The sequence below is a fragment of the Rhamphochromis longiceps genome, linkage group LG13 (assembly GCF_057381845.1).
Source record: "Rhamphochromis longiceps isolate RC_006_pf linkage group LG13, R_longiceps_female_GT1.1, whole genome shotgun sequence".
NCBI classification, from domain to species: Eukaryota; Metazoa; Chordata; class Actinopteri; order Cichliformes; family Cichlidae; genus Rhamphochromis; species Rhamphochromis longiceps.
The window spans coordinates 23,717,130-23,744,765 of NC_140569.1; the positions used below are offsets into that span (position 1 = coordinate 23,717,130).

The 27,636-nt window shown below is 45.7% G+C and overlaps 1 protein-coding gene across 1 annotated transcript; it reads left to right on the forward strand.

Moving 5' to 3' along the window:
* Positions 1 to 602: 602 nt before the first annotated feature.
* On the forward strand, positions 603 to 27,527 carry jag1b (jagged canonical Notch ligand 1b). The gene is made up of 26 exons (XM_085428558.1): positions 603 to 947; positions 1,238 to 1,543; positions 8,061 to 8,112; positions 10,756 to 11,013; positions 11,571 to 11,631; positions 14,739 to 14,869; positions 14,974 to 15,093; positions 16,132 to 16,245; positions 16,336 to 16,449; positions 16,534 to 16,647; positions 17,129 to 17,175; positions 17,645 to 17,818; positions 18,249 to 18,399; positions 19,257 to 19,421; positions 19,499 to 19,612; positions 19,749 to 19,862; positions 20,019 to 20,132; positions 20,568 to 20,684; positions 21,573 to 21,600; positions 21,907 to 21,992; positions 22,588 to 22,701; positions 22,811 to 22,920; positions 23,602 to 23,841; positions 24,437 to 24,574; positions 24,782 to 24,923; positions 25,495 to 27,527. Exons 1-26 carry the CDS (start codon positions 891 to 893, stop codon positions 25,968 to 25,970), a joined length of 3,657 nt encoding a protein of 1,218 aa, XP_085284684.1. The 5' UTR covers positions 603 to 890; the 3' UTR covers positions 25,971 to 27,527.
* The last annotated feature ends 109 nt before the right edge of the window (positions 27,528 to 27,636 follow it).

Below are 27,636 nucleotides of genomic sequence, written 5' to 3' on the forward strand. Positions count from 1 at the left end.
TGCTCTTTATCCAAGGCTTCTCTGACATACCATGCATTTGGAATCTGCCCTTGACTCAGCACTGGCCTTGATGCGAGCCCATTTTGCAGCCCAGATGATTTAGTATGTTCCTTATTGCTTCAAATATTGAAGGGGAGGGGGGTAAAACCCAGCCGAACTCGCTCTGTCCATCTTTTAAGCTGACATAAATCTTTATGAGGTAAAATAAGAGTATACACTGTGGTGAGAGTAGCGTTTAAATAATAACAATCGTTTAAAAACAGATAAAATCTATCTAGAAGTGGGGAGGTGGAACATGATGCGTGTCTTAAGGTATAATTCGTTTATGTTTGTGGCTTGTGCTGACTTATGAGTATCAAAATGACTTCGGGTCATAGATTATTTCCACTTTTATTTTTCCACCACAGCACTGCCAAAGAGTCCTTATGGTTATCCTCATAATAATGCGCGCGCGTTAGAGAGAGAGAGAGAGAGAGAGAGAGAGAGAGAGAGAGAGAGAGAGAGAGAGAGAGAGAGAGAGAGAGAAATATGGGGCCGGGCTTAGCGCTCATGAATATGAAGTTTGCAGGCTTGGACACTCCCTCGTTGCTGAACTTGTGTAGCTTTCTCCAACTCTGAGCAGCAGTCAGTCAGCAGTGAGCTCGGCCGCCGCATGGCTACTGTGTAAACTTTGCTCAACAACAACAAGTGGAGAGTGTAAGATAAACGAAGAGGCGCACAGGCTCGGAGAACCTGAGGGACGTACTAGGAAGGTCTATGAATCAGGAACCTGCGCTCCACTGAACAAATCGTTGCTCCCCACTCGTGCATGTTTAAACCAGAGGAGAGCTCTGGTGCCGTGTGTCGGCCAGACGATTAGTACAAACGAGTGGCAACAGCAGTCCGGAGGCATGATTTTGAGACGGGGCTCGGTGGTTGCTGCCTTTTTACTCTGCTTTCTCGCGAAGGTACGTGGATTGGTTCCTTTTTTCCGCTGAAAACGAGCGGGAAAGGTCACTCAGTTCGGGCCGTTTGGATGTCCTCTGCTTTCTGCATGCGTGTCGCCTTTGAAAGTTCACAGCTATGCTAACATTACATGTAGGCATGCCTCTGCAAGAAAAATCTCAACAGTTAGCATGCTGCGTGCGTAAAAACTAGCGTACATGTGACGCAAAAGTGTTAAAAGTGTAGCTTTTGTTTTTTTGTTTAGTCCCCTCCACACACAGTCCCATTGCACTCACTTTTCTGTCTTCAACAGGTGTCAGAGGGATCCGGACAATTCGAGTTACAAATCTTATCGATGCGCAATGCGAACGGAGAGCTGCTGAGCGGCGTGTGTTGCGACGGCGCACGGAGCGGCGCGGATAGAAAGTGCACACGGGACGAGTGCAATACGTTTTTTAAAGTTTGCCTAAAGGAATACCAGTCCAGAGTTTCCGCTGCAGGGCCCTGCAGCTTCGGAATGGGATCTACGCCTGTCCTGGGAGGGAATACCTTTTCTTTCAAGAGCTCTGTCAGGAATGACAAATCCAGGATAGTTTTGCCCTTCAGTTTTGCCTGGCCGGTGAGTGGAGACTCTAAGAAAAGAAAGAAAAAAAAATCTCCAAAGAGAGAAAATGTGTGTTTGCAGGGCAATTCTGCGCAATTACTGCCTGTCAATCATTCTTAACCCCCCTCCCCTCAAAAAATAGGAGAAAAAAAGGATAGAAAGCACAACAAACAAAGAGTGAGTTTCTCATTTGGCACTTGGTTCTCAGTGAATTGTCCCTTTGAGAAAGCGCCCCCCCTCCCCTCCTCATTATGTGCGCTAATTGACCAGGTGCAGGCATTTTTGCACCATCAGGCCTAGACCTGTCTGCTTATGTGTAAGGTTGTTAAAACCGCGTTACATATAATCATAAAACCCGAGTTAGAATTTGGCTTAAGGGAGTGCAAGTGGGCAGATTATGACTTGCAGTTAATCTGAACTCCTGGGTCATCTAATCTAGTAGAAAAAAAAAAAAGATGAAACATTTCAAGAAATCCACTCTTTTGTTGTTGTTGTTATTAATGTGTTGAATGGGTTTCCTCCTTTCCTACCAGTCCTTATGAATGTGTGCCCCCTTGTCTGGCCCGATTGAGTAGATTAAAATAATTTTTAACTCTAAAATCCCCCCTGTCTGCCTTCCTGGCAAAGCTGGTCATGTAGCACAGTACAGCAACTCCAGGGTGAAAACCCACTTTCTGGTTTCCTTGAGTGTCAGCTCTTCTTCATTGAATAAATAAATGGGCCTGACAGGCCTGTGGGAGTGTTGTAGCTCTGTGAGAGGGAGATGATTTGCCATGCTGGAGCACATTTCTATGTAGTGAGAGAGAAGAAGGGGGAGAAAAAAAAAAAAAAAAAAAAAAGGACTGCACAGACTGACTGGCCCCACAGCTTGGCCCGCAAACTCCTCTGCTGTGCCTGATGGGTGAAAGGCACAGTCTGTTGGTATGTGTTGTTCAATTACATCAAGGCTATTTTTACCTCAAACTTGATGGAGGTTCTTGTTGTAATTTCAGGCACTGCACTTGAAAGGCCTCGAGGATGAGAGTGGGGGAAGAAGTGGACTTTTCAGTTTTCCCCTTTCATGTGGTTCATTGTTGTGTGCCTTACCTGTGAGGTCGAACAGATCATTTAAATTTGTGTTTTTCCTGCAATCTGCCAGTAAAATCATGTTCTCAGCAGGATGGCGTGCAGTTTGATCTAGCCTGTACTTTTATTTGTTCTCCTCTTAGTCTCTGGCACCTCACAACTTTCTTTAAAAGACAAAGGTTTGTGTTTATGTTCACACTATGGCAACACTAAGTTAGTATTAATCCTTGCAGCCCGACTAGTTTCATCTTACTGGATAAAACCATTTCTGCTTGGAAACGGCACATTGTTGACATTGAAATGCAACCCGGCGCTCTGCTCGCTTTCCTCACATTTCTCTTCTCGCACGCTGATAATGTGAATGCTTTCTTTCCAAACATGGCCTGCATGTTCTGGGCCTAATGAAGGATGTCCATGTCGTGTTTTAAAATCTCCAGATACATAGAAATATGCTGTTTTTCTAAAAAAGAAAAAAGTTCTGCACAATCCATCAGGTCACTTGTTTTGAACCCATATCTGTAGAAATCAGGAGTTTGGAGCTGCTCGCTAGCTTCTCCCATCCTTCACTTTAAGTGCTTTACTTCACTGCACATTAACAATTGTCAGGTTAGGTATGATATCACTCTTTGTCCTTTTCATCAGTTGATTGGCTGTTGTGGACAGATGGCAGTGTGGTGCAGTTGGGTTCTTGGGTACTCTGAGTTCATGAAACTCCCCCCAGCCCCCCACTCTTTCTCTCCCTTCATCCTCTCTACTGAGCTGCATGAAGTTGGCCTCTTGTCCAGGCTAAGGGCTTTGTTTAAGTCACGCTCGGTTGGACCCCAGGCATTTCATCGCTTTAACCTTGCCACCCACGGTAACTGCGGCACTTAATGAGGCTACACACATGCGCTTAGATCAGGTAGAGGCAAGAGCCAGGCATCCAGCTGAATGACATCAGCCGCACATCTCTTTCAGAAGTGTTTCAGAGCCCCGTGCAGGTCCTGGTTAATGTCCGCCTCATGCTTGTGCCCCACAGAGAAGTGAGGGCCCTGCTACAGTGGCAAGCCGGGACAATAGTGAGCCCTCGGTGACTACAGTGAGGATTACAGAGCATAATAGATGCACTGCAGCTGTAATGCCAGCGCAGGGCAAGCAACAGGAAGCTGCAGTAGTAGACTCAGCAGTGATATAAAGGTTGGCTCTCAGGCCTTCAGTAATTTGCCCGTGTAACACCTGTAAAAGGCAAAGGCCAGAACTTTGCTCTGGAGTCCCCTCCTCCCCGCCATCGTCTGTATCTTTGAGCGATTCCTTTCCCTCGCTCCAGTGATGCCTGGATTTCAAAGTATCTTTCCATTTTGAAAAAAACCAACCAAACAAAACCAAACAAAAAGAAAACCTCTGGCGTCTCTGAGGCCTGAGACCCGGTGGTATCCCTGTTTTTGGGTTTTGGAGTGAGTCAAAGCAGTCTGAGAACCGGGATCAGGTGCGTCAAAGAACAATGCTGAGCTCAGTCGGACTGTGAGCGTGGGAGCAGTGGGAGTAATGACATGTTTGTAGTTGGCTCTGATGTGGCAGTTAAGTGCAAATTACTCAAGTGAAAGAGAGAAAAGAATGTTGTTGGGTTTTTGTTTTATTTTTTATAATAGTGTAATTGCTGTGTTTTGTCACCGCGGCATTACATAATGCCCTCTGATGCTTCACTTCTTATCAGTTGCTCGCAGCTTCTTGGAAGGGAGACATGAATCGAAAATATGTATTTAACTGGAAAAGATAACCTGCACCTTTTAATTTTGTTTCTTTCCCTTAATGGCCTGTGAACCTTGACAAAGACCGATGACTGCCTGCTTCTTTAAACACTTCGATATGGTTTTCATTCCTGGACTCGGGTTCATGTTTTGATTAACTTTGCCTTGTGAGTAATCTGTTTGCGGTGCCTCGTGTTTTAGTTGGCAAAAGGTGAGATTCTTTTGGTCGGGGTGAGGTTCTGTTTGTACCAGGGGCCGACGTACCTTTTAACAGGATACATAAACTGAGTCTCCGTGTAACTCCTGTGATGAAAAAGTCCTGGGGAAACAATGCATTCCTTCCTTCCAACCCCAATCAGTGAAAGCCGGTGGGCTTTAAAGAAGATCACAAGAGCGGGCTTTTCAGGACTGAACCAAGGTTTTGGTGGCAAACAGGGTGTGTTATTTAGCAGCCCCAATCATTGGTTAGATTGCAGGCTGATACCATGAAAGTGATTGACTCAGGAGAGCTGATACAGAAAGTCAACATGCCTTTGATGAAACTGTTTACATTTCCTCTGTGCTGACTGAAGCCTAGACTAGTCCAATCTGTTCTACCTTGCCGTTATTTAGACCTTTGACCTGTTCCATGAGACACCCCCTCTCCCCCTGTACTTTTTTTCCCCTTATATTTCTTAGTAATGGTACATCAAATGGCTTCATTTTCAGAAAGAGGGAAGATAAGAGGGTGTGTGAGGGGAAAAATTCCCCTACTGAGAGGATTCAGTAGTGTTTTTTGGCAAGTGAATGTGATTCGAACTGGAATGATCTTTATCGCTTATGCCGCTTGTCTGTTGGACAGTGCCTGCTTGGCCCGGAAAGATAAGAAGACATATGGCCACACTTATTGCACTTGGATGTGTGTGTCTGTGTGCAAGTGTGAGAGAGGGGAGGGGGTTAGAGAGTGTGCTATGTAGTTCAAAGAGGAGAAGTGAGTCAGCTGGGAGCCTGGGAAAAGTGAACCTGGCAGTGGCAGACGGTTCGGCGCTGATAAGCGCCAAGGAGTTATGGAGTGTTGGCGAATGAGGAGCCAGCCAGTATCTCACTTTCTGGGAGCAGTTATTTAGCATGAAACTAAACATCCCATTAATGGGGAAGCTACTTGTTGGATCAAGCCGCACTGATGTTTCACTTGACGTTGGGAACCCCATGGTATAGAAACATTAGGAGTGTGCCAAAAAGGGCAGAACAGAAAACATCGATATCGAATTTTTGTTTGTTTGTTTTTTTCCCCCCCAGTTTTTAACTGCGAGCCCTTTTAATCATGTTAACGAAGGAGCACTACACGATCACGTGACTGCACGATTGCATAGCTTCAAAAGCGTCCGTGTTCAGGCAAGTCTAATGATAGAAGATATGGGTGTGTAAGTGTGTGTGTCACGTTAAAGAATTTTTTTCTGTGTATATTTTTTTGTTTACTTATTTTAGGAGTACTCCATTAGATTTGACGCCTGTTAACGCCCAGTTCACTACAATGAGGGATTTCTTTCCCATCAGTCTCGGACACATTGTGAAATGTTGCTGTGCAGCAGGTGAATCCGGGCTTGTTGATGTTTTCACTTGGCAGGGATCCATTGCTGTTCCCTATTTAACTGCCAGTAGAATGATAACGTGTTGGCAAGTGCAAACAACAAAACAAAAACAGGGTTTTAACACAAAATCCTCTTTTTTTTTTTTTCTTTTTTTTTTCTCCACACTTTAAATGACAAACACGTCAAGTTAATGTCACCATGATTCGGAAATTCCAAAGATGTTTCTCGTCATTTTTTTTTTTTTTTTTTATCTTTCAGTTGAGTTCCCATTTTTTAAGATGACTTCTCCACGTGTGCTGTGCTGTCACATGGGTGATATCCTGATATTTCAAAAGTCTGTAAACATTTGATAGATGTATCCAAGCGCTGTTCTTTACGCTGGAGTATTGGTTCTCTAATGAGAAGTCTACTCTTTTGCAACTGTGTCAAGTGCTGGTCACAGGAGGTGAATGACAACATTTACACAATACTACTTAATGCTTGAAGAGAAGCCAGAAGACTCTTGTTCCTACTGTTAAAGCAACTCTCTGTAGGTTGGGCTGTGGCTTTAGGTGATTAGGTATCACATAACTACTGACTCACTTGTTGGAGCTCTGCAGCAAGCGATTGCATTCAATTGTGAGTCAGAATATACTGTAAAGGCTGTTGCTGATGAGCGCTGCATCTCAAATAATGGCTGCCCTGATTGCAGCGAAATACTGGCACGGGATGAGACGAATGTCTCCTGGAAAGATGGAAAGGCGAATGCCTGAGAAAACAAGGTGAAGCCGTGAAAAAGCATCAGGAATGACTCATGCCCCCTTTTGTTCCTCTGTGGAAAGAGACCAGGGGTTTTCCTTCAAGCTGGTTTGTTTATCGTGAAGTCATTGCTGCGGCAGAAAGAGGCCATGCAAAAAAAAAAGAATTATATATATCTGAAATGCCTCCAAGCATCGCTGCTACGGCCGAGTACGCGTGTGAATGTAACAAGTAGGTGTTTAAGTTGGATGCCCAAGTTAATGTAAGTGGATTACACCTTCTCACAGCCGCATGCTTTTTTTCTGGGACTCTGTCGTGTGCGCTCGCAGACACTTTGTCCGATTCCCTCATAACTGCAGCGCAGGGTGGATGTGTAAGCCGATATCGGTGTGAGCGCTACCGACCCTGAATCGGACAAAGCGTTTTTGGCAGTGCTGAAATGTAGACGGGCCCTCCAGAGTGTAGCTCTCATTCAGTTTCTCTGTGGTTTCCCCCTGTCTTGTATTTCAGTTTTTTTCCCCATTTCACCATCTCTTACGCTTTTTTTTGTGTGTGTGTCCCATTTTTCTGCTTGTCCTTTAAAAAATAAAGTGGCGTTCCTAAGCACTTCTGCCTGGCTTCATCATAGCACGCCTATTGAAGTACATAAATTAGGATGAAACTGAAAACCCCACCTACGCTGCAAAAGAAAAAAAAATATAAAAGGAATCAACTGGCCTCTCACCACCGTTTTATAAACATGTGGAAAAACTGTATTTGGGGAAAAACTGTTTCTAAAGAGGGGCAAGGTTACAACGGCTAATATGAAGACAGATCTTTGGCTCTGCTTTTTCTGTGCGCTCTTATTTTTGACTTACGGTTGTTTTTTTGGCACGTCCAGCGCCGTCCTGCCGGGTGCTTGTCCACCTAGACCAGACCACTGCTCACTGTGTCTGCCATTCTAATCACAGAGACCTCCGCACCACCTCGAGCTTATCCTCTTAATCAGATCAACGGGACTATTGTTCATAGTTCACGTTGGTTTCTGTACTAGGCTTTGTTTTGGGCTAACCCGGTGAGAGGCAGATGAAACGTCATTGGCAAGGTTGGTGAGGTCATGGGAAATGGAAAAGTTCTGGATTTTAGTCTCTTTTTTCGTAGGCGTTACAAATGTACCATTTATGACACTTGAGGAAAAACACGTTCCAGCCCTCAGACCTCACAGATAAATGGGCCCAAGAACTGCAGCATTCCCGATAAATGGGAGAACGTGTGAACCTCCTACGAGTTAGTTTGCATGGTCAGTAAAAAAACCCACAAGGGCACTACTGTGACGTAATTCACTGAACTTATCATGAAGTCTTTCAAAAGATTTGCCACTGAGTCATTTTGTTTATGATGCAGGAACTCCTCCTCTCCACTAACGCTCCCTGTATGTCTTGTCTTCCTCAGAGGTCCTACACTTTGATAGTGGAAGCCTTGGACTTCAACAATGAAACCAGTGGTAAGTATTTCTCCTTGTCTGGTATCTCCATCTTACCTTCTGTTCATTTCTTCTTTTTTTTTCTTTTTTTTTTCCTTTCCCCCTGTCACAGCAGTGCCTGGGAGGAGTTTCGTTGAAGGTCAGGGAAGGAAGTTGATTCTTCCTGAACCCCCCTGCCCTCTTCCACATGGTCCACTGGGTGGTTTTGTGTGTGCGTGTGTGTTAAAGTGTGTTGACAGGTGGCTACAGGGAGGAGATGAGTTAAAGGAAGTAAGAGGAAGAAGATGGGATTGGGGAGGGCTGTCAGGGTAGAGGAAGGGTGCCCCCGCCCCCTTTCCTTTTTTTCTTTTCTTTTTTAAGACAACAGAGCCTCGCTGCTCCCCCAATAGAGAAAACATTTTTATTTGGCTCATGACTGATGGCGGGTGCTGCCAGCCAGGGTCGGGGTCACACTGTCTCACTGTCACTGAGGCGTGAAACATAGTTCATCCAGCCGACCAGCTTGAGGCTTTGACTGGTGTGTAGGAGACTGAAGCCTCAGAGCTCTGCTCTGTTTGAGGTTAAAGTGACCTCTGGCCTGTGCATGACCGCAGGCATATAGGCGGGCTGAGCTCAGAGCATGTGCGGTGGACGACTACTAGTCAATAATGTTTGGGTAAATGCCTTGAAAAATACAGATGGTCAATACCACAGACGGGTGGGGGTTAAGATGATTATAAAAAGATGTTCAGCCACAAAAGCAGCTTTCTATCACCACGCAAAATGCTAGTGAACTGGAGTGAGTAGGACAAGTGACAAGAAGTAGACACCACTATGAGAGAGGAGGTGGCGCTATGTGGGGATTTTCACATGGGCAGAGTAAGAGAGGGCCCAGCGGGGTATCTGTGAAATATTGGTACTTAAACTGCTTGAAATTATTTTTGACAACTCTGCCACTCTGAGACTTGAGCTGCTCCTCCCATAATTATGCGATCAACCTGACTAAATTCTGGTTCCTGCTGGGATTCCTGCTGGCTGGTGGTCAGCTTTGTGATTCCAGATGAGGGCAGGGCCTTATCCCGTGCTTGTTTATGTCTTTTTCGAGCTCAGCGAGGTTTCGGTCTTTTCTGCTGTATTTGCCGCTCCCCGGAGACCCATTAGGGCATTGGTGTGAAAAGCCCCCCGAATGTACACATGAGGTGCTGTTTAAGCCTCTGAGCCTCCAGCAGGCTGGCTTGAGGTTCTGTAGGCTTCGTGTGTTTGACCGACATCTAAACAGATTCCTGAACAGAATAAAACATCTGGCTCAAGTTAAAACACCTGTGTAAATGTAGAACATGAATTGTTTAGTTTTATAGCGTGTTTGAGAAACCAGCTTTCCTTTTTTTTAAATTAGATTAAAAAATTTTTTTTTCTTTTCTAGCATGTCCTTTCTAAACTTTTTAAAGTTGGTCTGATTTATGTTAAGCTACGAGCCAGGCAGCAGGTAGCAAGGGCGTGCTACTCCTGACACTGCAGGCCAGCAGTCGGTAGAGAAATACCACACGGTTAATCTTTGGATTCCAGAGTACTGCGAAATATCACCGGGCACTGTGATTTCAGGATGCCGCCGTACACAGCGTAGTAAATAAATAACAGCGGGCCATCCACTCGCCCCCCCCGCGCTGCGTTGCATCATACTACACACAGGAGCGATTTACCTCGCGGTCAACCACCCCTGCTCGTGTGAGCGCAGTAAATGATGACTGTGACACATTTTTCATTCTCTCCCAGGTGGAAGATTTAGACATGGAGTAGCGAGCGCGAGTGAATGAGCGGTGTTAATGCGAAAGGGCTTGCATGTAGACGGTGCGGTGTCTGGAGGTTGGGGTGAGCGTGTTTGCTCTGCGAGCGTGGCTCTCGCCTCCGTCCTCTATTTGCCAGAGCTGTGACCTCTTCCACATTGACTAAAACGCAGGTCTGTTTCTGTGTGGATCTTTACAATCAAAACATAAACTTGGTTCCCTCCTGAAGTGAAGATGGAATCTTCCAAGTGTTGATTTCAATACTTTTGGGAGCTGTTGGTGCCCAAAAAAAAAAAAAAAAAATGCATGTGAGGAAGGCAGACTGGGGGGAAAAGTGCTGATGGCACACTGGCTGGCTTCCCAGTAGTGACTGTGGCATCCTCGCACTGTAATTTACGGCGGCTGCAGTTCTGTCCTCGCCTGAGCAGATGCAGAGGGCAGCGTCAGAGACCAGCAGTTTCCTCAAGCTGTAAACCTGAGAATCACAAACCAACCATGGAGAGTTGGAAAGGGAAGCGTGAGAAAAAAAGCAGTTAAAAGTGCTCATTACCCGCATCCTTTTTTTTTTTTCTTTCTTTCCTGCATTTCATCCCACTACTTTTCTTCCTCTCCAACACACATAGTTGCTTTAATTACATATAATCTGCTATGTAAGGGATCTTCTGCAATTTGTGTCAGAATTCTTGGTCCGGTTTTAGGCTCTCGGAGCAAAGTGCAAAAGCCAAAAGCGTAATGTAGGATGCTGCATTCCACTGATGTTGGGGTGTTTTTGTTTTCTCCTCTCAGGCCCAAACATTTGATGAAACTCAAAAGAACCAGAACAGAAAAAGATAGTATTTTTCTTTCCTTTACTATGAAATTCACAAGTACGACTGCTTGTGCTTCCCCCCCCCCCTTTAAGGTGTAGATGGGAGGTTGATAGAAAAAGCCTCTCATTCTGGCATGATCAACCCCAGCCCGCAATGGCAGAAGCTGACGCACAACGGCCCCGTAGCCCAGTTTGAATACCAGATCCGGGTCAGCTGCGACGAGCACTACTACGGTTTCGGCTGCAACAAGTTTTGTCGGCCCAGAGACGAGTTCTTCGGGCATTATACGTGTGACAACAATGGAAACAAAACCTGCCTGGAAGGCTGGTCTGGACCTGACTGCAACACAGGTGAGGCCTTGGGTGAGATGGCAGCATGAAGTAATGGAAGAAGTCACTTTGAAACAGATGCTTCTGGAGAAAACTGCGTAAGACTGCAGGATTAGTCTTTATGTGTATGAAGGAAATGCTTTCTGTTGAATTGAATGACATCTCCGTTCTGCCCCCCCTTTTTTTTTCCTTTCTTTTTTTTCTTCTTTCCTGCTAGGAGTGTGAAAAAAATCATATTTCCTCCTAAAAACAAGCCTGGGCAGTAATCAGTTTAATAAATGTCTCATGCCATGAGACTGCGGTTCTTAGACTGTCAGTCTGCTGATTTGTATGTCACTAAAATGTTGTCAAATGTTGATTGACTAACAGTTGTGGGCTGTGAAGAGGGCAACCAGGAGAAGTTGGATCCAGGGTAGTTTTGGCAAGGCATGCATGGTTGTCTGTAAACAGCTCTGATTGTTCTACAGACAGAAATGTCAAATAGCGCTAATCATATTATTTGCTGTTATAACTGCCCCAGGCCAAGTGTGAATCTAGTCACCGTGCAGTTAAATGATTAATTCTTCCTCTTCTTCTAGCTATATGTCGACAGGGCTGCAGCACTGAGCACGGATCATGTAAGGAACCAGGTGGATGCAAGTAAGTGCTGCTTTGTGAGACTTTTCTGCACTTTTCCAAATGAAATGCCGACCGTTGATTACCCAGTTTCCCCTTCTTGTACATTTACACTACTTCCTGATCCATAGGATGTCAGCTAAGGGAACTTCCCTCGACCATATTCCTCCATATTCCAAATGCCAACGCTTGCTCAAATATAACAGTTTGAGCTTCTGCAGTAATAAACTGTCAATAAACATACGTTTCCTCGTCCTTGGCCCTGCAGGGGAGGGATGTGTCTTTCGAACAAAATCCCCATACTCTGTGATTTTTGAGCGATTTCCTGGTACAATGAGAGAGTTTTTTACGCAGTGTTTCGCACCATGCGCATTCTTCTCCTGGGTAACGAACCACAAAAACAAAAACTTTGCAGGTGCAACCAGCTCAGACACAGGGAAAAAAAAAAGTAGTTCGCCTGCGGTGGGAAAGAGCCGCGTGCTTGCGGTGAAACACTACCGGTGGCTGACGCTAGATGTGTCTCGAGGCGCTTTTTGAAGCGAAGGGGAAAAGAGTAGAAAAATCTAGCCTCAAAGTCGCAGTGACGTAAGCTGAAGGGTGATGATGTTTGCACATCAGGGGCCCGTGCTCAAATGATTTATTTTCACAGATTAAAAACAAAGCAAAAATACACACATGAGTGAAAACAAACTACCCAGAGTTGAATTATTTGCACCCTCTGGTAAAAAAGTGATTTGATTACTTTGCAAAATGTATGATGGTGTTCTCAAAATAAGTTCTACCAATGTTTTCCAATTTATGTATATCAGTATGCTGATTATTTACCAGCTGTCATCTAATATCAGTTGGGACAACAGCTAATCTAAGCCTCTTTTCTTTTAACAGTCCAAATGTTGTTTTCCCCACAAAATATCCCAGTCTTCGCTCCTTTTGGACTGAGCCAGCCTTTTATCTTCTTTGGCTAGAATACCCTGCGCAGAGAGCCATTTGATTCAAGTGCCTTCACTTGCTGTGGGGTGTGTTGCCAGAAGCCTGTGGTGGTGATCATTTAGATGTGTAGGGATTGTGTCCAAGCACCAGTTTTGACATGGCACAGATCTTTCTCTGTACATGTTTTTGGCTTCCCAGCCAACAGACTATCACTACCAGGGCTTTAACAGAGATGTAGGCTGAGCTGCTTGTAAATCTCTCGTGGAGCTCTTGTGGATGGGGGCTGCCAGTCTGCGCAGTAGGGCTCGACTGCCACAGCCCTGCTGGAAATGTAGCTCTCCAAACGAGGGGAAGTGTTAAGCAGCGAAATCGTGTGTAACATTCGGATGAGTCTTAAAGTGTATTGTTTATGTAGCTAATGGCTTCCTAATGCTGTTTACACGCACAGCCAGAGGAAAAGCCCAGCACAGAAGGGTATCGGCGTTAGGGCATTGTGTGCGCGCAGTAAGAGTCGACTCTCATCCTCATCCCGGAGAAGGGCCCCACGGCGTCCGGCTCTTCCCACAGTTCAGGCAATGGTTGCTTTCTTACTTGTCTGATTTGGCCATAAATCAAGCACAGGGATGATCAGGTTTGTTCATTCTGTGCTGCAGCTTTGTTGTTTTTCCCAAGCTTTTGACATCATCGAGTTTCATGTAATTGCTTGTGTGACTACTGGCAGAACAAGAGCCTGAATGTCTTTTAGTCCCTGTACAGGTGTGGCTATATTTAAAGCTCAGGGTTTAACTCTGTTTATATGCACTCCGCCAACAAACTCTCCAAGCAAGATCTACTGCTGCTGTAGTCAGTGAGCAGTTTCCCATCGTTGGGCTGTTGCGGCGTCTCAAACAACTGCAGTACATAGCAACATTAGCTGCAGGCTTGGCAGCCCCGTTGTCGCAGCAAAGCCGTAGCTTAATGACTTTAGAGTCTTTAGTGATACCCTGAGCGTCCGCTGTTGCTAATGGAGTAACAACAGTGCACCTGTGGCCTGCACAACACTTTGAGAAGGCACATGTGCACCGCTGCAACCTATCAGATTCTCATGGGTATGAAATCTTTGTGCATCAGCAGAACTGCACAGTCTAATGTCACATTCCCCAGTAATTTGGCTGTGTAATAACTGTAAATGATTTGGGATCCTGCTGCGGGGATTCCAGCTCCACTTCTCATGGAGGGGGATTAGCACACTTTTAAGAATAGCCTCTTTAATCACAGACTGAGGTTTACTTAACTGCCGCGTTTATTTTTACAGTCCGTCCGTTTCTTGAGGCTAATCAGCGTGCCGCTCCCCCCCCCAGTTGCCCGCAGGGGGTGGGGGGACGCTACGTTTCCTGTCGCTGGGCTCAGCAGCAGGGACTGCATCGCCGCTTTGCCAGCTTTTTAAAGAGCCGATTTATCAACCGGGGCTGGATTGCTGTCTTAATTATGGAGCCGAGCGAGAAAGGGAGCAGCATTATCGGTGTAATTATGAACCTGGATATTTCAGTGGTCAGCAGGCTGTGTCCTCACCCTCGGGGCGCAAGTCTGACTTCTGACTCATGGGAACCAGGACGAGCAGCAGTGTAACAGCCAAGAAGGCTGAACCCTCCTCGTCTGCCGCTGCCAAGCCACAGGCGTAGTGATGTTAAAGGGAGCGTCTAGTCGCATGCTAATGTTAGCTGTGCTAAATGTCCCATTGGAACTGTAATTTAGTGTGTTGGGTTTTTGTTTTCCTTGTTTAGTAAAAAGCTAAATGCTCCTCTTTCGTCGGCGGCGGCAGCTCCAAGTATTGTTTAAAGGCCGTTACATAAACACCCTGCTACTTAAAATTCATTTGCGGTCTTTTAAGATGCAGCCCAGTTGTGGGAGCTGGTTTGTTTCACGCTAGTGTGTACTTTATTAAGTTAAGATTATGGCTCAGTAGCTGCTGAACGAATCTGGAATACATGGAAGATTAAAATATTAACATTTTCAGGCAGCGCGTGGATTATCTGACCTCTTCTGTGAAGGTTGTGAACTTTTCTGAAGGCTGTGCGTCTGTCACTGTCTGTCTCTACTTGTTTTTGTTTTTTTAATTTTCTGCATCCATGATTCCGGGTCTCTCTTGAAAATGAGATTTTTTTTTTTTACCTGGATAAATAAAAGACTAATAAAAAAATCTATATCTCTGTGTTTTCCAGGTGTCTGTATGGCTGGCAGGGTCAGTACTGCGACAAGTGCATCCCCCACCCCGGCTGTGTGCACGGCACCTGTAAAGAGCCGTGGCAGTGCCTTTGTGACATCAACTGGGGCGGTCACCTTTGTGATAAAGGTTAATTTCCTTCTCTTATTTCAGCTCACTGTAGGAGCAGCCACTGTTGTGCCCAAACAAACTGTGATCCTCCCCCCCTCTCTTCTTTTTTCTCCTTCTCCCAGACCTGAACTACTGTGGCACTCACCAGCCGTGCCTGAATAGAGGGACGTGTATCAACACAGGACCTGATAAGTACCAGTGTACCTGCGCGGAGGGTTACTCGGGAGCCAACTGTGAGAGAGGTGAGTGTCCGTGTTGTCTATATCTTCCAAGCATTCTTACAGTTAGAATAAATGGGAATGTTCTGGGCTCACCAAGCTTGCAGACAAAAGGTCAGAGGTGCCTTCAGTTTGTAATCAGAGGAGGCAGTAACTCGGCAATAATCTGTTTCCACTCCAGAGTAAGTGGCCCCTGAGTCAGGTAATCCACCGATCTTGATCTTTTGGGGCCTGTCATCCTTCTCTCCTCGAGACAGATGGGGTGTGTTGCTAAGGTTCAGCTGTTGCAAACACTTACCATGGAGATGATGTTTTTTTTTTTTTCCTCATTAAATCTGAGGCTCGCAGGGTGCTGACAGCTTAACTGCAGAGATGTCAGGAAACCATGCCCCTCATAACAGGAGGTCTGCAGACCGGACGATGCGTTGGGCTATTGTAACAAGGAGGCCCCAGGGTGCGAGCGCTGCATCCCTTCCCTCCTCCCCACGGCATACCGAGGGGACGTCCGCCGATCACCTCCTACTGCCGAGTTATTCCTCGAGCGAATCATTAATTTTTTGATTTGTTTGGTGCTCACTCATCCTTAACTCATCTGTGAAGGTGGTGCCGCGACTGCCCCCTCTCCCGCTCTCCCTCCCGCTACTCTCATCTTGTGCCGCCTCTCAGAAGAAGAATGGCGGGGAGTCAGAGGGAAGTCACGGTGCATTGGCCGGGTCAACTTAGCATGAAAGATGATTTCCTGGTGGTGTAGTCTGCCTGGGCGGGTAATGAGAGCGAGAGAGAGGGGGATTTTTGAGCGGCCTTTCGGGGCAGAGGAGGAGGTTTCAGAGGTGAAGGAATGACTCGATCGTGGACGTGTAACAGCTTGGACCGCGGGTAGAGGGCTCACGTTTCTAAGGGATCAAAGCCAGAACCTGCATTTGCACATCACGACTTGTTTCAGTATCAATACAAATAACATATATTCTGTTAGCAGGCACAGTGGCAGAAATATGTATATTTGTGATGCTTAGTTTGTCATTAAAACAACAAGGATTTTTGTTTTGTGATCTCTCTTTGTAGCCGAACACGCCTGTCTCTCAAATCCATGTTCGAATGGAGGGAGCTGCTCAGAAACCAGTCAAGGCTACGAATGTCAGTGCGCACCAGGCTGGACCGGCCCCTCCTGCACGATCAGTAAGCCTGAATGTGTGCACATTCTTAATGTCAGTACCTTTTCACAGAAAATATCCTGTTGCTTACACGAGACCCTCTTCTCTTGCGCAGATGTTGACGACTGCCTTCCCAACCCCTGCAACCATGGCGGTACCTGCCAGGATCTGGTTAACAGCTACAAGTGCCACTGTCCTTCACAGTGGACGGGGAAGACGTGTCTAATTGGTGAATCGCTCACCCTTTCTACACCACTTCACAGCTGGCAGCAACACGTGTGCATGCCACTAACTGCATTCTCTCACCCTCTAGATGCCAACGAATGCGACAGCAAGCCTTGCGTCAATGCCAACTCATGCCGCAACCTGATTGGTGGATACTTCTGCGAGTGCCTCCCTGGTTGGACGGGGCAGAACTGTGACATCAGTGAGTCTGAATCCTGTCAGCAGCGGCAGCTGCGGGTCAGAACGTCTGTCCAGCTCCTGTTGCTCTTTTAGAGATTTCAGTTCCTTTCATCGTCTACATGCTGCATAGAAGCTGTAATGTGAAGGTGTTGGGGAGAGTTGGACAAGTGCAGTCCTCCTTTTTATTTTTTCCTCCTGCAGTATAAATGAATCTGCTTTATCATTATGAGGCCTGTGTGTGGCCAAGGCCACGGTGATTAAGGGTGGCTCAAAACAATCGCAGGGACTAGTTTCACTTGGCAGCAGAGGGGATTGCTCAATACGCTGTTTTGCACCGAGTTTTGCAGCCACATCATCCAGCTCACATGCACAGCACTCTCCAGCTCCGACAATGTTTTTAAAGGCCCCTAGCATGGGAAACTCAAAGCACAGACTTGTTTTTAAAGACAGACTATTTAGTTAAGCTGTTCAGAATTAAATCTCGGATTTGTTTTCATGTGCAGATATAAACGACTGCAAGGACCAGTGCCAGAATGGGGGAACTTGTAAGGTAAGGTCAAAAACCCATCTCGCTTTATCTGGTATTGCTGGTTTGCTTGCCAACTTGTTTGCTTTATTGTGTCTCTTTTGTCAAAGCCAGAGACATTTGCAGCGGTTGTATAAATAGCTGCCGTAAACGGTTCCCTCCAAACCGACAGTGGAATTGTTGTGGAATTCCTCTGAAATCAAATCTGAGAGGAGTGGGTTCAGAGGGGTTTCTGAGGGAGGGGCGCGCAAGTTTCTCGACCACACTAGATAGAATTACCATAAACATTATTGCGTTGAGCCCGTGCCAGGAAAATGTGTTGAAATAATTGTGTAGCTGTGATATTTACCCCCCCGTCCTGTTCATTCTGTGCTCTGGTTTGACAGTTATTGTTTGGACCCCACCCTTTGAAAGCAGTTAATCAAATTTGTGGCTGTGCGAGGTTAGCTCCGGCTTCTCTCCCTCATACTCTCTTTCTCCCTCTCTTTCCCAGGACTTGGTAAACGGCTATCGGTGCGCGTGCCCGCCTGGGTTCACCGGCGAGCACTGCGAGAGGGACATCGACGAGTGCGCGAGCTCGCCGTGTCTGAACGGCGGCCGCTGCCAGGACGAAGTGAACGGATTTCAGTGCCTGTGTCTGACTGGCTTCTCAGGAAATCTCTGCCAGGTGAGACACGACTCCCACCACTATCCCACACCAGTGCGTGCGAGCATCTTCCCTTTCCTCATTCAGCGTTTTTAAGCCTCTCTTTTTGCTAGCGCTGCCTGTATCTTTTGGGCTTGTCGTAAAGTTTTCCTGCCCCACCCTCTTAAACGGCTGTTGTTCCACAGTCCTCCTTTTTTAAAAAGGGAGTGCTTTGTTGAAGCTGCTCCTGGCTACAGTGGGATACATTCCTCAGCGCTGAAGCCCAGACTCAGAGGACGGGTCCTATGTCTCTGGCTCGTCCCCCCCCTCCCCTCCTCTGAGCGCTGTGCGTGTGTTGTTTCCTGGCACAGTTTGTGGGGAGGATGCTGTGGGTTTTGCTCTGTTTTCTGTAGCAGAAACTATGTCAACTATCAGGTTCATTACTCTCTATTCAAAACCTTTTCTTCCATAGCTGGATATTGATTACTGCTTGCCCAACCCGTGTCAGAACGGAGCAGTCTGCTTCAACCTGGCCACAGACTACTACTGCGCCTGCCCAGAGGACTACGAGGGCAAAAACTGTTCTCACCTTAAGGACCACTGTCGCACCACCACGTGCAAAGGTACGTCTCCTGATGCAAGTACTGCAAGCTCTTTGCCCCCCCAGCGAGGGGCCTGAAAGATGATCTGTGCACTGTGATGTTGTATAATGCTGAATAAGGCCAGATATTCACTATTTGCCTGGATACTTTGCCCACATTTTTCCCATGAGGGCAATACCTGTATTTTAGTTTCACTCAAAGTAATTTCTTGGCCAAGGTGAGCAGGGGTTTTGTTTTGTTTTTTTTTGTTCCGCTCTCTTGATGATGGCCCTCCCTCCCTCTCCTCAGCAAAGCTTTTCCGATGATTCTTCCCTGAAAACCTGGCAAAGGGCTGATAGCACCGTGTGTGTTCTTAGTAATGACTTGGTGGGCTACCTCTTCTTTTCCCCCTCAGTGAATGCGCACATTTCTCTCTCTTTCTCCCCGTCTGTGTAATTGAGTGAGTGGACCAACCACAGAGTCAGATACCAGGCGCAAGATTCTTTCTGCTCTTGGCAAGAATTAAGTGATTACAGGGGAACAAATTCACCCAGCTCACCTAACCTGATCAGACGGGGGCAAAGGAAGGGATTTCAGTTCCGAGTAAAATAGAGAATGAATGAATTGCTTATGAAAGCATAACAGCTTATCTCTGTCATTCTTTTTATTTGCCTTTTCTTTTTTGACAGTACTGTTTTTCCTCTGGACTTTTTTTTTTTTTAACCACATGGGCATTATATCTGTAAAGGCCTGTTGCCCTTTAGATCTGTCGTAATGTGTCTTACATCCCTTCTTGTTTATGGTAAACATGGGTCCTGGTTTAAGGCTTATTTATAATTTGCAATAAGCCTTTCATAAAGTCATTGGTTTTACTATTTAACTTGATTGCCTCTCTGCAGTGATTGATAGCTGCACGGTTGCCGTGGCATCCAACAGCACACCAGGAGGAGAGCGTTACATCTCATCAAACGTTTGTGGACCTCACGGTCGCTGTCAGAGTCAGGCCGGGGGCCAGTTCAGCTGCGAGTGCCAAGAGGGTTTCAGAGGCACCTACTGCCACGAGAGTAAGGACAGAGTCCAAATCTACAACTGATCGCAATGTATCACGTCGTAAATCTAACACATCTCTTGCCATCTTCAGACATCAATGATTGTGAGAGTAACCCGTGCCGCAACGGGGGCACGTGTATTGACAAAGTCAGCGTGTACCAGTGCATCTGCGGTGACGGCTGGGAAGGCGACCACTGCGAGATCAGTGAGTACGATTGTTTATCCTGCAACCTCAAAACAAGGCCACACTTCCTTCATGGTGCCTGTCGATTCATCTTTCAACACGACGTTTGTTTGATATGCCGCACATAAATCACGCCGTTGTTTATTGTTGCAACCAGACATAGATGACTGCAGCACCAACCCCTGTCATAATGGAGGGACATGTCGAGACCTGGTGACGGACTTCTTCTGCGAATGCAAAAATGGCTGGAAGGGAAAAACTTGCCACTCCCGTAAGCTTTTCTTTTTTTTTTTTTCCTGATTTTTCCACACCCCTGTAGACTGTTTGTGCAGGCTCATGGTATGTGCTAATGGCTCTTTGTAATTACCCAGTATTTTCTACATTGTGCTGAGTGTCATGTAAGAAAGACTATCCATGCACCCTCCAGGCGAGAGTCAGTGCGATGAAGCCACATGCAACAACGGAGGCACCTGCTATGATGAGGGTGACACATTCCAGTGCAAGTGTTCCCCGGGGTGGGAGGGAACGACGTGCAACATAGGTGAGTCATCCAGCTTGGTTTAATGTTTCATCTCTGCACGCACGCACACGAAGAAGTTTGCTTTATGGGAGAGCTCCGTGTTGTGTCAGATCTTAATCAGATCTGTCAGATCTGCGAGGTCCACAAACAGTTTTTATCCCTTCGTGCTGTCAGCTCTCCCTCCCACTCTCATCTCGCCCATTTCTCTCTCTCCTTTGAGTGCCGACAGACGTATGCTTAAAATGCCTGATTGCACTGACAGTACACTTCAAAGTCAAAGAATATAGGGCGTAAGAAAAAGGAAAATTAAGGCTGTCAGGGAGAAGAAGGAAAAAAAAACCCAGTCAAAGGCAGTCTGAGTTGGGTTGAGGTTCATGATTGTGCTGATGATCCTCTTGGTTGTTTGGGAAAGCTCACTGACAAAAGCAAACTTGACCTTTCTCTCTCTGTTCTCAGCCAAAAACTCGAGCTGCCTTCCAAACCCGTGTGAGAATGGAGGTACCTGCGTGGTGACGGGGGATTCGTTCACCTGCGTCTGCAAGGAAGGCTGGGAGGGTCCCACGTGCACCCAAAGTAAGAAAGGGCGGAGGGTGGTGGTGTAATAGATAAAGGTGGACAGTTACTGCCATTAAATTATGATAAACATTGTGCTACCTAGTGCAAAGGTGAACTCCTGCATCTGATTAGAGCAGACTCTCCCATCATCTTTTGATCTGTAGCTTTTTTTTTTTTTCTCCTCTCCCCCTCCTTCCTCTTCTTTCTTCTCTCCCTGGCTGCTGCCGGCCATGAGAGGAGAAAGCAAAGGAGGAGGGAGAAAAGGGCTCAGGAAAGTGGAGACAGATGTTTCTCCCCCTTTCTGCTAGCTCAACACGCGCCCCTCTCTCCCCTCTCATTCGTTGCATTCCTGTCCAAACAGTGACATGTCTGCTTGTTCTAGAGCTCTCCTCCTCCACTTCCCTGATTTTTTTTTATATATATATATATATATATATATATATATATATATATATATATATATATATATATATATATATATATATATATATATATATATATATATATATATATATATATATATATATATATATATATGGATATATATATATATATATCCATCCCTTTTTTCTGGGATCCCTGCCATGTATGCATGCACTCTAAAACATGAATTCCTCTTGAAACTTTTTTGGACGGGAGGGAGAAGGTCGGGATGGAATTATGGGTGTTGCCAAGGGGTGGGTGGGGAGGTGGGTTGCATTTTTGAGGGTGAGATTCGACTCAGTGTTGTTAATAAGGCATCGTGATCAGGCAGCGCTGAGTCCGGGCTCGACCGGCCCAACACGCCTCTGCACACGCAAGCTTAGACGTGCTCTTGCTGTCATGTGCACAAAACATGAGAACAATCAACATGCTCACTGCTCTCGTCTCCCTCCCTCCCCATTCTATTTTTTTTGTCTCTTTCAGATACCAACGACTGCAGTCCACACCCATGGTAAGTGGAAGCCAAACATTTCCTGCAGATTTAGACAAATGTAAACAAGCTGCTCCTCCTCGTGTGATAGTTTCTCACCTGCGACGCTTTCACTCTCTGCTGGGAACCAGGCATACACCCTGCCCCTGTCATTCCTGGGATGCAGTCAGTTAACTCTGTTTAGTGAACTCCCTAACCCAAGCACACTTGTCCAAAACAAAGAATAGGAGTGATTGCTTTAATTATCTTTGAGAAATTGTTCAGTTGACTGGTGAGAAAATTCCAGACTGAAATTATCCCCCTGCCCTCTCTCTCTTTTTTCCCCAGCTACAACAGTGGAACTTGTGTCGATGGGGATAACTGGTACCGCTGCGAGTGCGCCCCAGGCTTCGCTGGCCCAGACTGTCGGATCAGTGAGTATTAACCCTGCCTCCAGAACGTCCCCCTGATCGCAGTTTGAGCAGTCAGTTAGAGCATGCCCGGGACCATCAGTCACTCCAAATGGAAGGTCTAGTCAGCCAATTATCTTTTCATTGGGCTTCAGGCCAGGCTGAGTCATTTTGGTGTCACTCCACCAAGCCTCGCTGCTTTCCCTGGGGGAAACCAGCTTAGCAGGCCAACGGCTAATCAGCCATGCTCTCTGACACTGATTACACAGATTGTTTTCCCTCTTAAAGGCTTTCAGATGGCCACATTCTTTCCCATTGCAAACCCTTTGTTCGCCTAAGTCCAGCCTTTAGCTCCTGCATACCTGCTAATGATGCTGCCTAATAAGACCAGGGCTGGCATAAAGCATGTTTGCTTGTTTGTTTGGTTTTTTCTAAGTAATCATTATTATTATTATTATTAACTGGTTAGTATGTACTGTTCAAATGATGCACAGCCTTCGTGAGTTTAGCCTAGCAATTAGACTTGTGTGCAGAGTGAAATATTTGAATGCTGTGTTGCTGTGCTCTTTATGCCACAAAGGAACCAATTCTTACCCCTGGCTTCTCTCCTCTGTGGCAGATATTAATGAGTGCCAGTCCTCTCCATGTGCCTTGGGCTCCACCTGCGTGGATGAGATCAATGGATATCGCTGCCTATGCCCACCAGACAGGACTGGATCCCACTGCCAAGAAGGTAGCAGCCTCCACATGATGGGGAAAACAACCCCCAACAAATATGAAAATGAAGGGGGAAAAAAATAATAATTGAAAATATTTCTAACAATGTGACTGCTTTTACACAGTTACAAGAAAACCTTGCTCCGTTAATGGACACGTCACCCCTGATGGAGTGAAATGGGATGAAGACTGCAACACTTGCCACTGTTCCAATGGGAAAGTTGTGTGCACAAAGGTAAAGTATTTATGAATGCTCGGCACACCTGTGAAGTCTATGTCATGCTTCCGAATGGAAGAAGTGCTGCGGAGAACTGCACAAAATGGATCGCGTTGATGTTTGGTGCCTTGTTTTCCATGAGAAGGTGTAGGCAGGGCCACGACATTACGTGTCACTGGGTGGAGTTGGCTCGGGAGTGCCAATTTCGTGATGCAGTTAGTTGATTAGAACACGAACACACACACCGGTTCCCACTAAGGGACGATTGGGTGAGTTAGACAGTAGTGCTGTCATCGTCATGGCTGTCTAACCGCTAGATGAACATTGCTGGCTTACTAGTGGAGCTCACCTCGGCAAGAAAATGCATCGTAGGATTGAAAAAGATCTGGGAGATGGATTTAAAACTTGGCCTGACATCACAGTATTGTTTGTTTGTGATACATAACGATCTCTGACATGCAGTGGAGACAAATCAATCTTTGGACAGCTGTTACCACTGGTCCAGTTTTTTGTTTTTAGACATTCGTACAGTGTGACTCATCCTCTGGAGACCCAGAGTAGTAAATGAAATACAAATCTCTCCACAGTTATGCAGATGTATCTGGGGATATGGCAGTGACAGTTTGAAAGTGTTTTCTACTGTATAGCGTACTCAGTATAATATAAATGTATCAATGCTCCTGTGTTTTTCCTCTCCAGATGTGGTGTGGCCCGATGTCATGCAAACTGGGTGCCAAGGGCCGAGGCGAGTGCCCGTCAGGCCAGAGCTGCATCCCCCTCAGGGAGGGCCACTGCTTTGTGAAGCCCTGCATTGAGCTGGGAGAGTGCTGGCACTCCGACCCTCCCCAGCCCCCCACCAAATGCCACCCCAGCTCCACTTACCAGGACAACAGCTGCGCCAACATCACCTTCACCTTCAACAAGGAGATCATGCCTCGAGTGAGTTACCTAGGCACCAGGGAGGAAGAGATTGAATTTAACAGGTTTTGGGCTCGTTTTCCATCCCTCCCCTCCACCAGCAGTCTTAAATGAATGGGAGCAGCAAACTGTGAAAGATTACCCATTCCTCCAGGGCAGAAAGACTCCTTAACAATTCAGCCATGTATTTAAATGTGCTCCATGAAGGAGTGGGGGGAATATTTCTCTCGGAGCCTTGTCTGCATACAAGTTTTGTTCCTGAGACTGAGGCATTCATGACTTTTTAGCTTCTGCCAATCCCAATCTTAAACCAACCACATGGGGAGATTAATTTCAGGATGATATGGATTTTGAGCTGAACAGGACCACTGGCGACTCTGTCACCACATAGAATGATCACTTGCCAGTTGCCTAACAAGCATGACAGCAGATAGTGACAAGCATATGAGTTTGCGGTCTTTAATCTAAATTAGGTGGATAGGATGTTGGAACATGCTGCCAAAATGCAGCCTTGGCTCTTCTTTTTTTTTTCTTCTTCTTCTTGATTGCCCTTTTTTCCTCCCTTTTTTTTTTTTTTTCTCCCTGTGTTTGTTAACATTTGCTTCATTCCCTTCAGGTCCAGGGCTTGACTGTGGAAGGAGTATGTAAGCAGCTGAGGAGCTTATACGTGGTCAAGAATTTCTCCTTGGAGCATTCTGTGTCCATAACCTGTGACCCCTCATTCTCAGCCAGCAACGAGATCCATGTCTGCATCGTGAGTACTTCCTTCCACTCACTCTGCCATGTTTGACTGCTTCCATTAAAGCACACACAAAAAAATGCTTTTGATTCATAACCTGCATCGTTGAGTTCTTGCAGCTGCGGTAGGATGTGTTATGGACGTAGGGTTGAGTTTCTGTGGCTTCAGTTTACAACAACTAAACACTTAAATTTCACACCTCGCTTTATTCTTTGCCTTTAGTCGACTGACGACGACCGCTTGGACGGGAGCCCCGTTAAAAAGATCACAGAAAGGATAATTGACCTGGTTAGCAAGCATAACGGGAACAACACGATCATCTCCGCCATCGCAGAAGTGCGTGTGCCAAGCCCCAGCAAAACTGGTATGAACTGAAACTATTTGTTTGATTATGAAGTTTTCCACACTTGCACACACCTGCATGTGCTGAAATGGGTGGGAGGATTTTTTTTCAATTTTTTTCTCTCTAAAGATCAGATCATGAGATAGAGCCAAGCCCTAAAAGTGACAACATAGCTGCACACCAAAGAAAAAACATTCCATGTATATGTAAACTGATTCCTTAACCTCCCACACGACTCATGGCAGTTGTGATGGAGCTTAAAAAGAATCTAGCCAGGATCTTCAATGGAAAGAGCAGAGCTGCTTGGCTACATGGCTTTAGATTGGCTCGCGGTACAACTGGCTGGACTTTTAGTCAGACTCCCACTTGTGTTCACCATTCATCAGTACGGTGACAGCAGACTGCTGATACAGCCAAGTAGAAGCAGCCTCCTCTTCAGCTCCAGGCTTGGAGGTCAGGTTGTTCTGGCAAAAGCGCATTAATGACTGAGCTAGCTTGATGCATTAATACAGAAATCCTACTATTCACCGTTTGAGTCAATTCTTTTTTATTTGTGGTCTCTTTCTGACTTGTCATTGTTTTCTTCTACCAGATTACCTAGTGCCCCTTCTCAGCTCCATTTTCATTGTCATCTGGGTCCTCGTGCTGGTCTCCATTTTGCTGTGGTGCATGCGCCGGCGGCGGAAACAGAGCAACCACAACGGGACATCAGCGACCAGCTCAGAGGACAACACGACCAACAACGTCCGGGAGCAGCTTAACCAGATCAAGAACCCTATAGAGAAGCACGTGGGCCTCACAGTGGCCATTAAAGACTATGAAAATAAGAACTCCATCATTGCCAAAATAAGGACAAATCATCCCGAGGGAGATGAGGACGACAAGGAGAGGCACTTGCAGAAGGGCCGCTTTGCCAAACAGCCAGCATACACACTGGTGGAGAGGGACGAGAAGGCGACCATCTCCAATCCCAACTCGACATCCAAGCACGCTAATTGGACTAACAAACAGGACAATAGAGACTTGGAGACGGCAAACAGCATAAACAGGATGGACTACATTGTATAGCAGACAGCTGTGTTGCTGTGCAACCTAGCCTTACGCCTTCACACCCAGGTGGTGGGTGAAACTGGGGGAGCTTTGGCATGTGTAAATAGTCATGTCAGTTGTGACCCCCCTCCTCCCCCTCAGTATTTTCAGATATTTCCCCGTGCTAATTTAAGTTTTGACAAGCTGGCTTACACTGGCAGTGACAGTTGCTTTGGTTGGCTGGAAACACAAAGCACTGGTATACATTTCACTGTAGAACTAGTTGCAAACGTGTCCTCCTATGCATTTCATTTCCCCGTTTCCTTTTCTTTTCTTTTTTTTTTTTTTAGCGGACACATTTAAGGGGCTCCTGGTGTAATTGTTGTACAATGAGTTTAAACTACCCGACGTGTTCAACACTAGAGCTAATTATTTTTAGTATGTGTTTGAATTTTTTCTAGTTCTATTTGGAGAAAGTGCTTTTTCAGCTTTAGACTTCAGCAACTGTCAAATGAGACAAAAAAAAGAAAAAAAAAAAGATCAACTTTATTATTTATTTTTATTTTTAGGGTTGGGTGGGGAGGGAGATGAAAGGGGTTCGATGTCAGCAGTTGCTGTCAATATGAAGAATTTATGTGACAATTTAGAACGTGTAGATATGTACATTTTTTTTTTTATTAATCATTGTGTATATTTGATTTATTAACTTAATAATCAAGAGCCTTAAGATATCATTCCTTTTTATTTATACGTTCCAGTTTAGTTTGAAGGTTTTGATAGCTGTGGAAGCCTACCATTTCTTTCAAGGTTTTTTTGTTTTGTTTTGTTTCCAATGCATTCAATAAAAGCCAAATTTCAGAGAAGACAAAAGATGGGTGCTTTGGCCCTGAAAGAAACACTTCATTTTTGTTTCCCTCCCATACACACGTTGGACATTTCATTATTTGTTGCCAGGACCTTAATTGTAGACAAGTGAGGTTAGGACAACAAAAGATCACGGCTGCTGCAAGGGTTGGACATGGTGGCAGACACATTGCTTGCCACTAATGGATAAATACTTAAGGGAACAAAAATTCTTCAGCAGCTTCAGTTTAACCCAGACGTATTTCAAAGGCTGTCGAAATCAACCAAGTTGCAAGGCAAGTCACATCAGTATGACACGCCAGAATTCCCATCTGCTTTAGTCGGCATAATATCATAAGCTAGACTGTGAGTACTTGAACAGTAGGGGAGCAATGGGAACACTGTAGTATCAGATAAATACACTGCCTTGCTCTGCAAGAGTCCGCTTTGTTTCTGTGCACATTTTGTTTCTTTTTAAAAATTGAGGCTCTTAAAGACAAACATGTTTTATCTCATTTGTTAATAACCCTTTGAGATCGTGGCAACACTTTGTCCCTTTTCTTTTTTTGACTTTGTGTTATGAACTTGAGAATTATGTGTTGATCTGGCAATATATTTTTGAAAGTCATATTTATTAAATATTTTGTATGAAACGAGAATTAAAGTTGTCTCTGTTCTGGAGAGAGAGTGACGAGTCTGATGCATTGAGCCAAACGTGTTGGAGCATATTAAAGATCTCTCGTGGCGTGGGAACTACAGCTAATGGTTTCCTAGTCGAGTCCTGGAGACGCAGTACTCATAACGCTCAGATATTGTAGCCCTTTATGGTCTGGTTAAGATACTGTAGCAAGTTTTTTTCTTT

Excerpts from the sequence above, each read along its gene's own strand:
- jag1b (XM_085428558.1), top strand. The coding sequence starts at position 891 with ATGATTTTGAGACGGGGCTCGGTGGTTGCTGCCTTTTTACTCTGCTTT. Across the intron at positions 1,544-8,060 it reads CCTTCAGTTTTGCCTGGCCG|AGGTCCTACACTTTGATAGT; the intron begins GTGAGTGGAGAC and ends TGTCTTCCTCAG. Across the intron at positions 21,993-22,587 it reads TGGCCCAGACTGTCGGATCA|ATATTAATGAGTGCCAGTCC; the intron begins GTGAGTATTAAC and ends CCTCTGTGGCAG.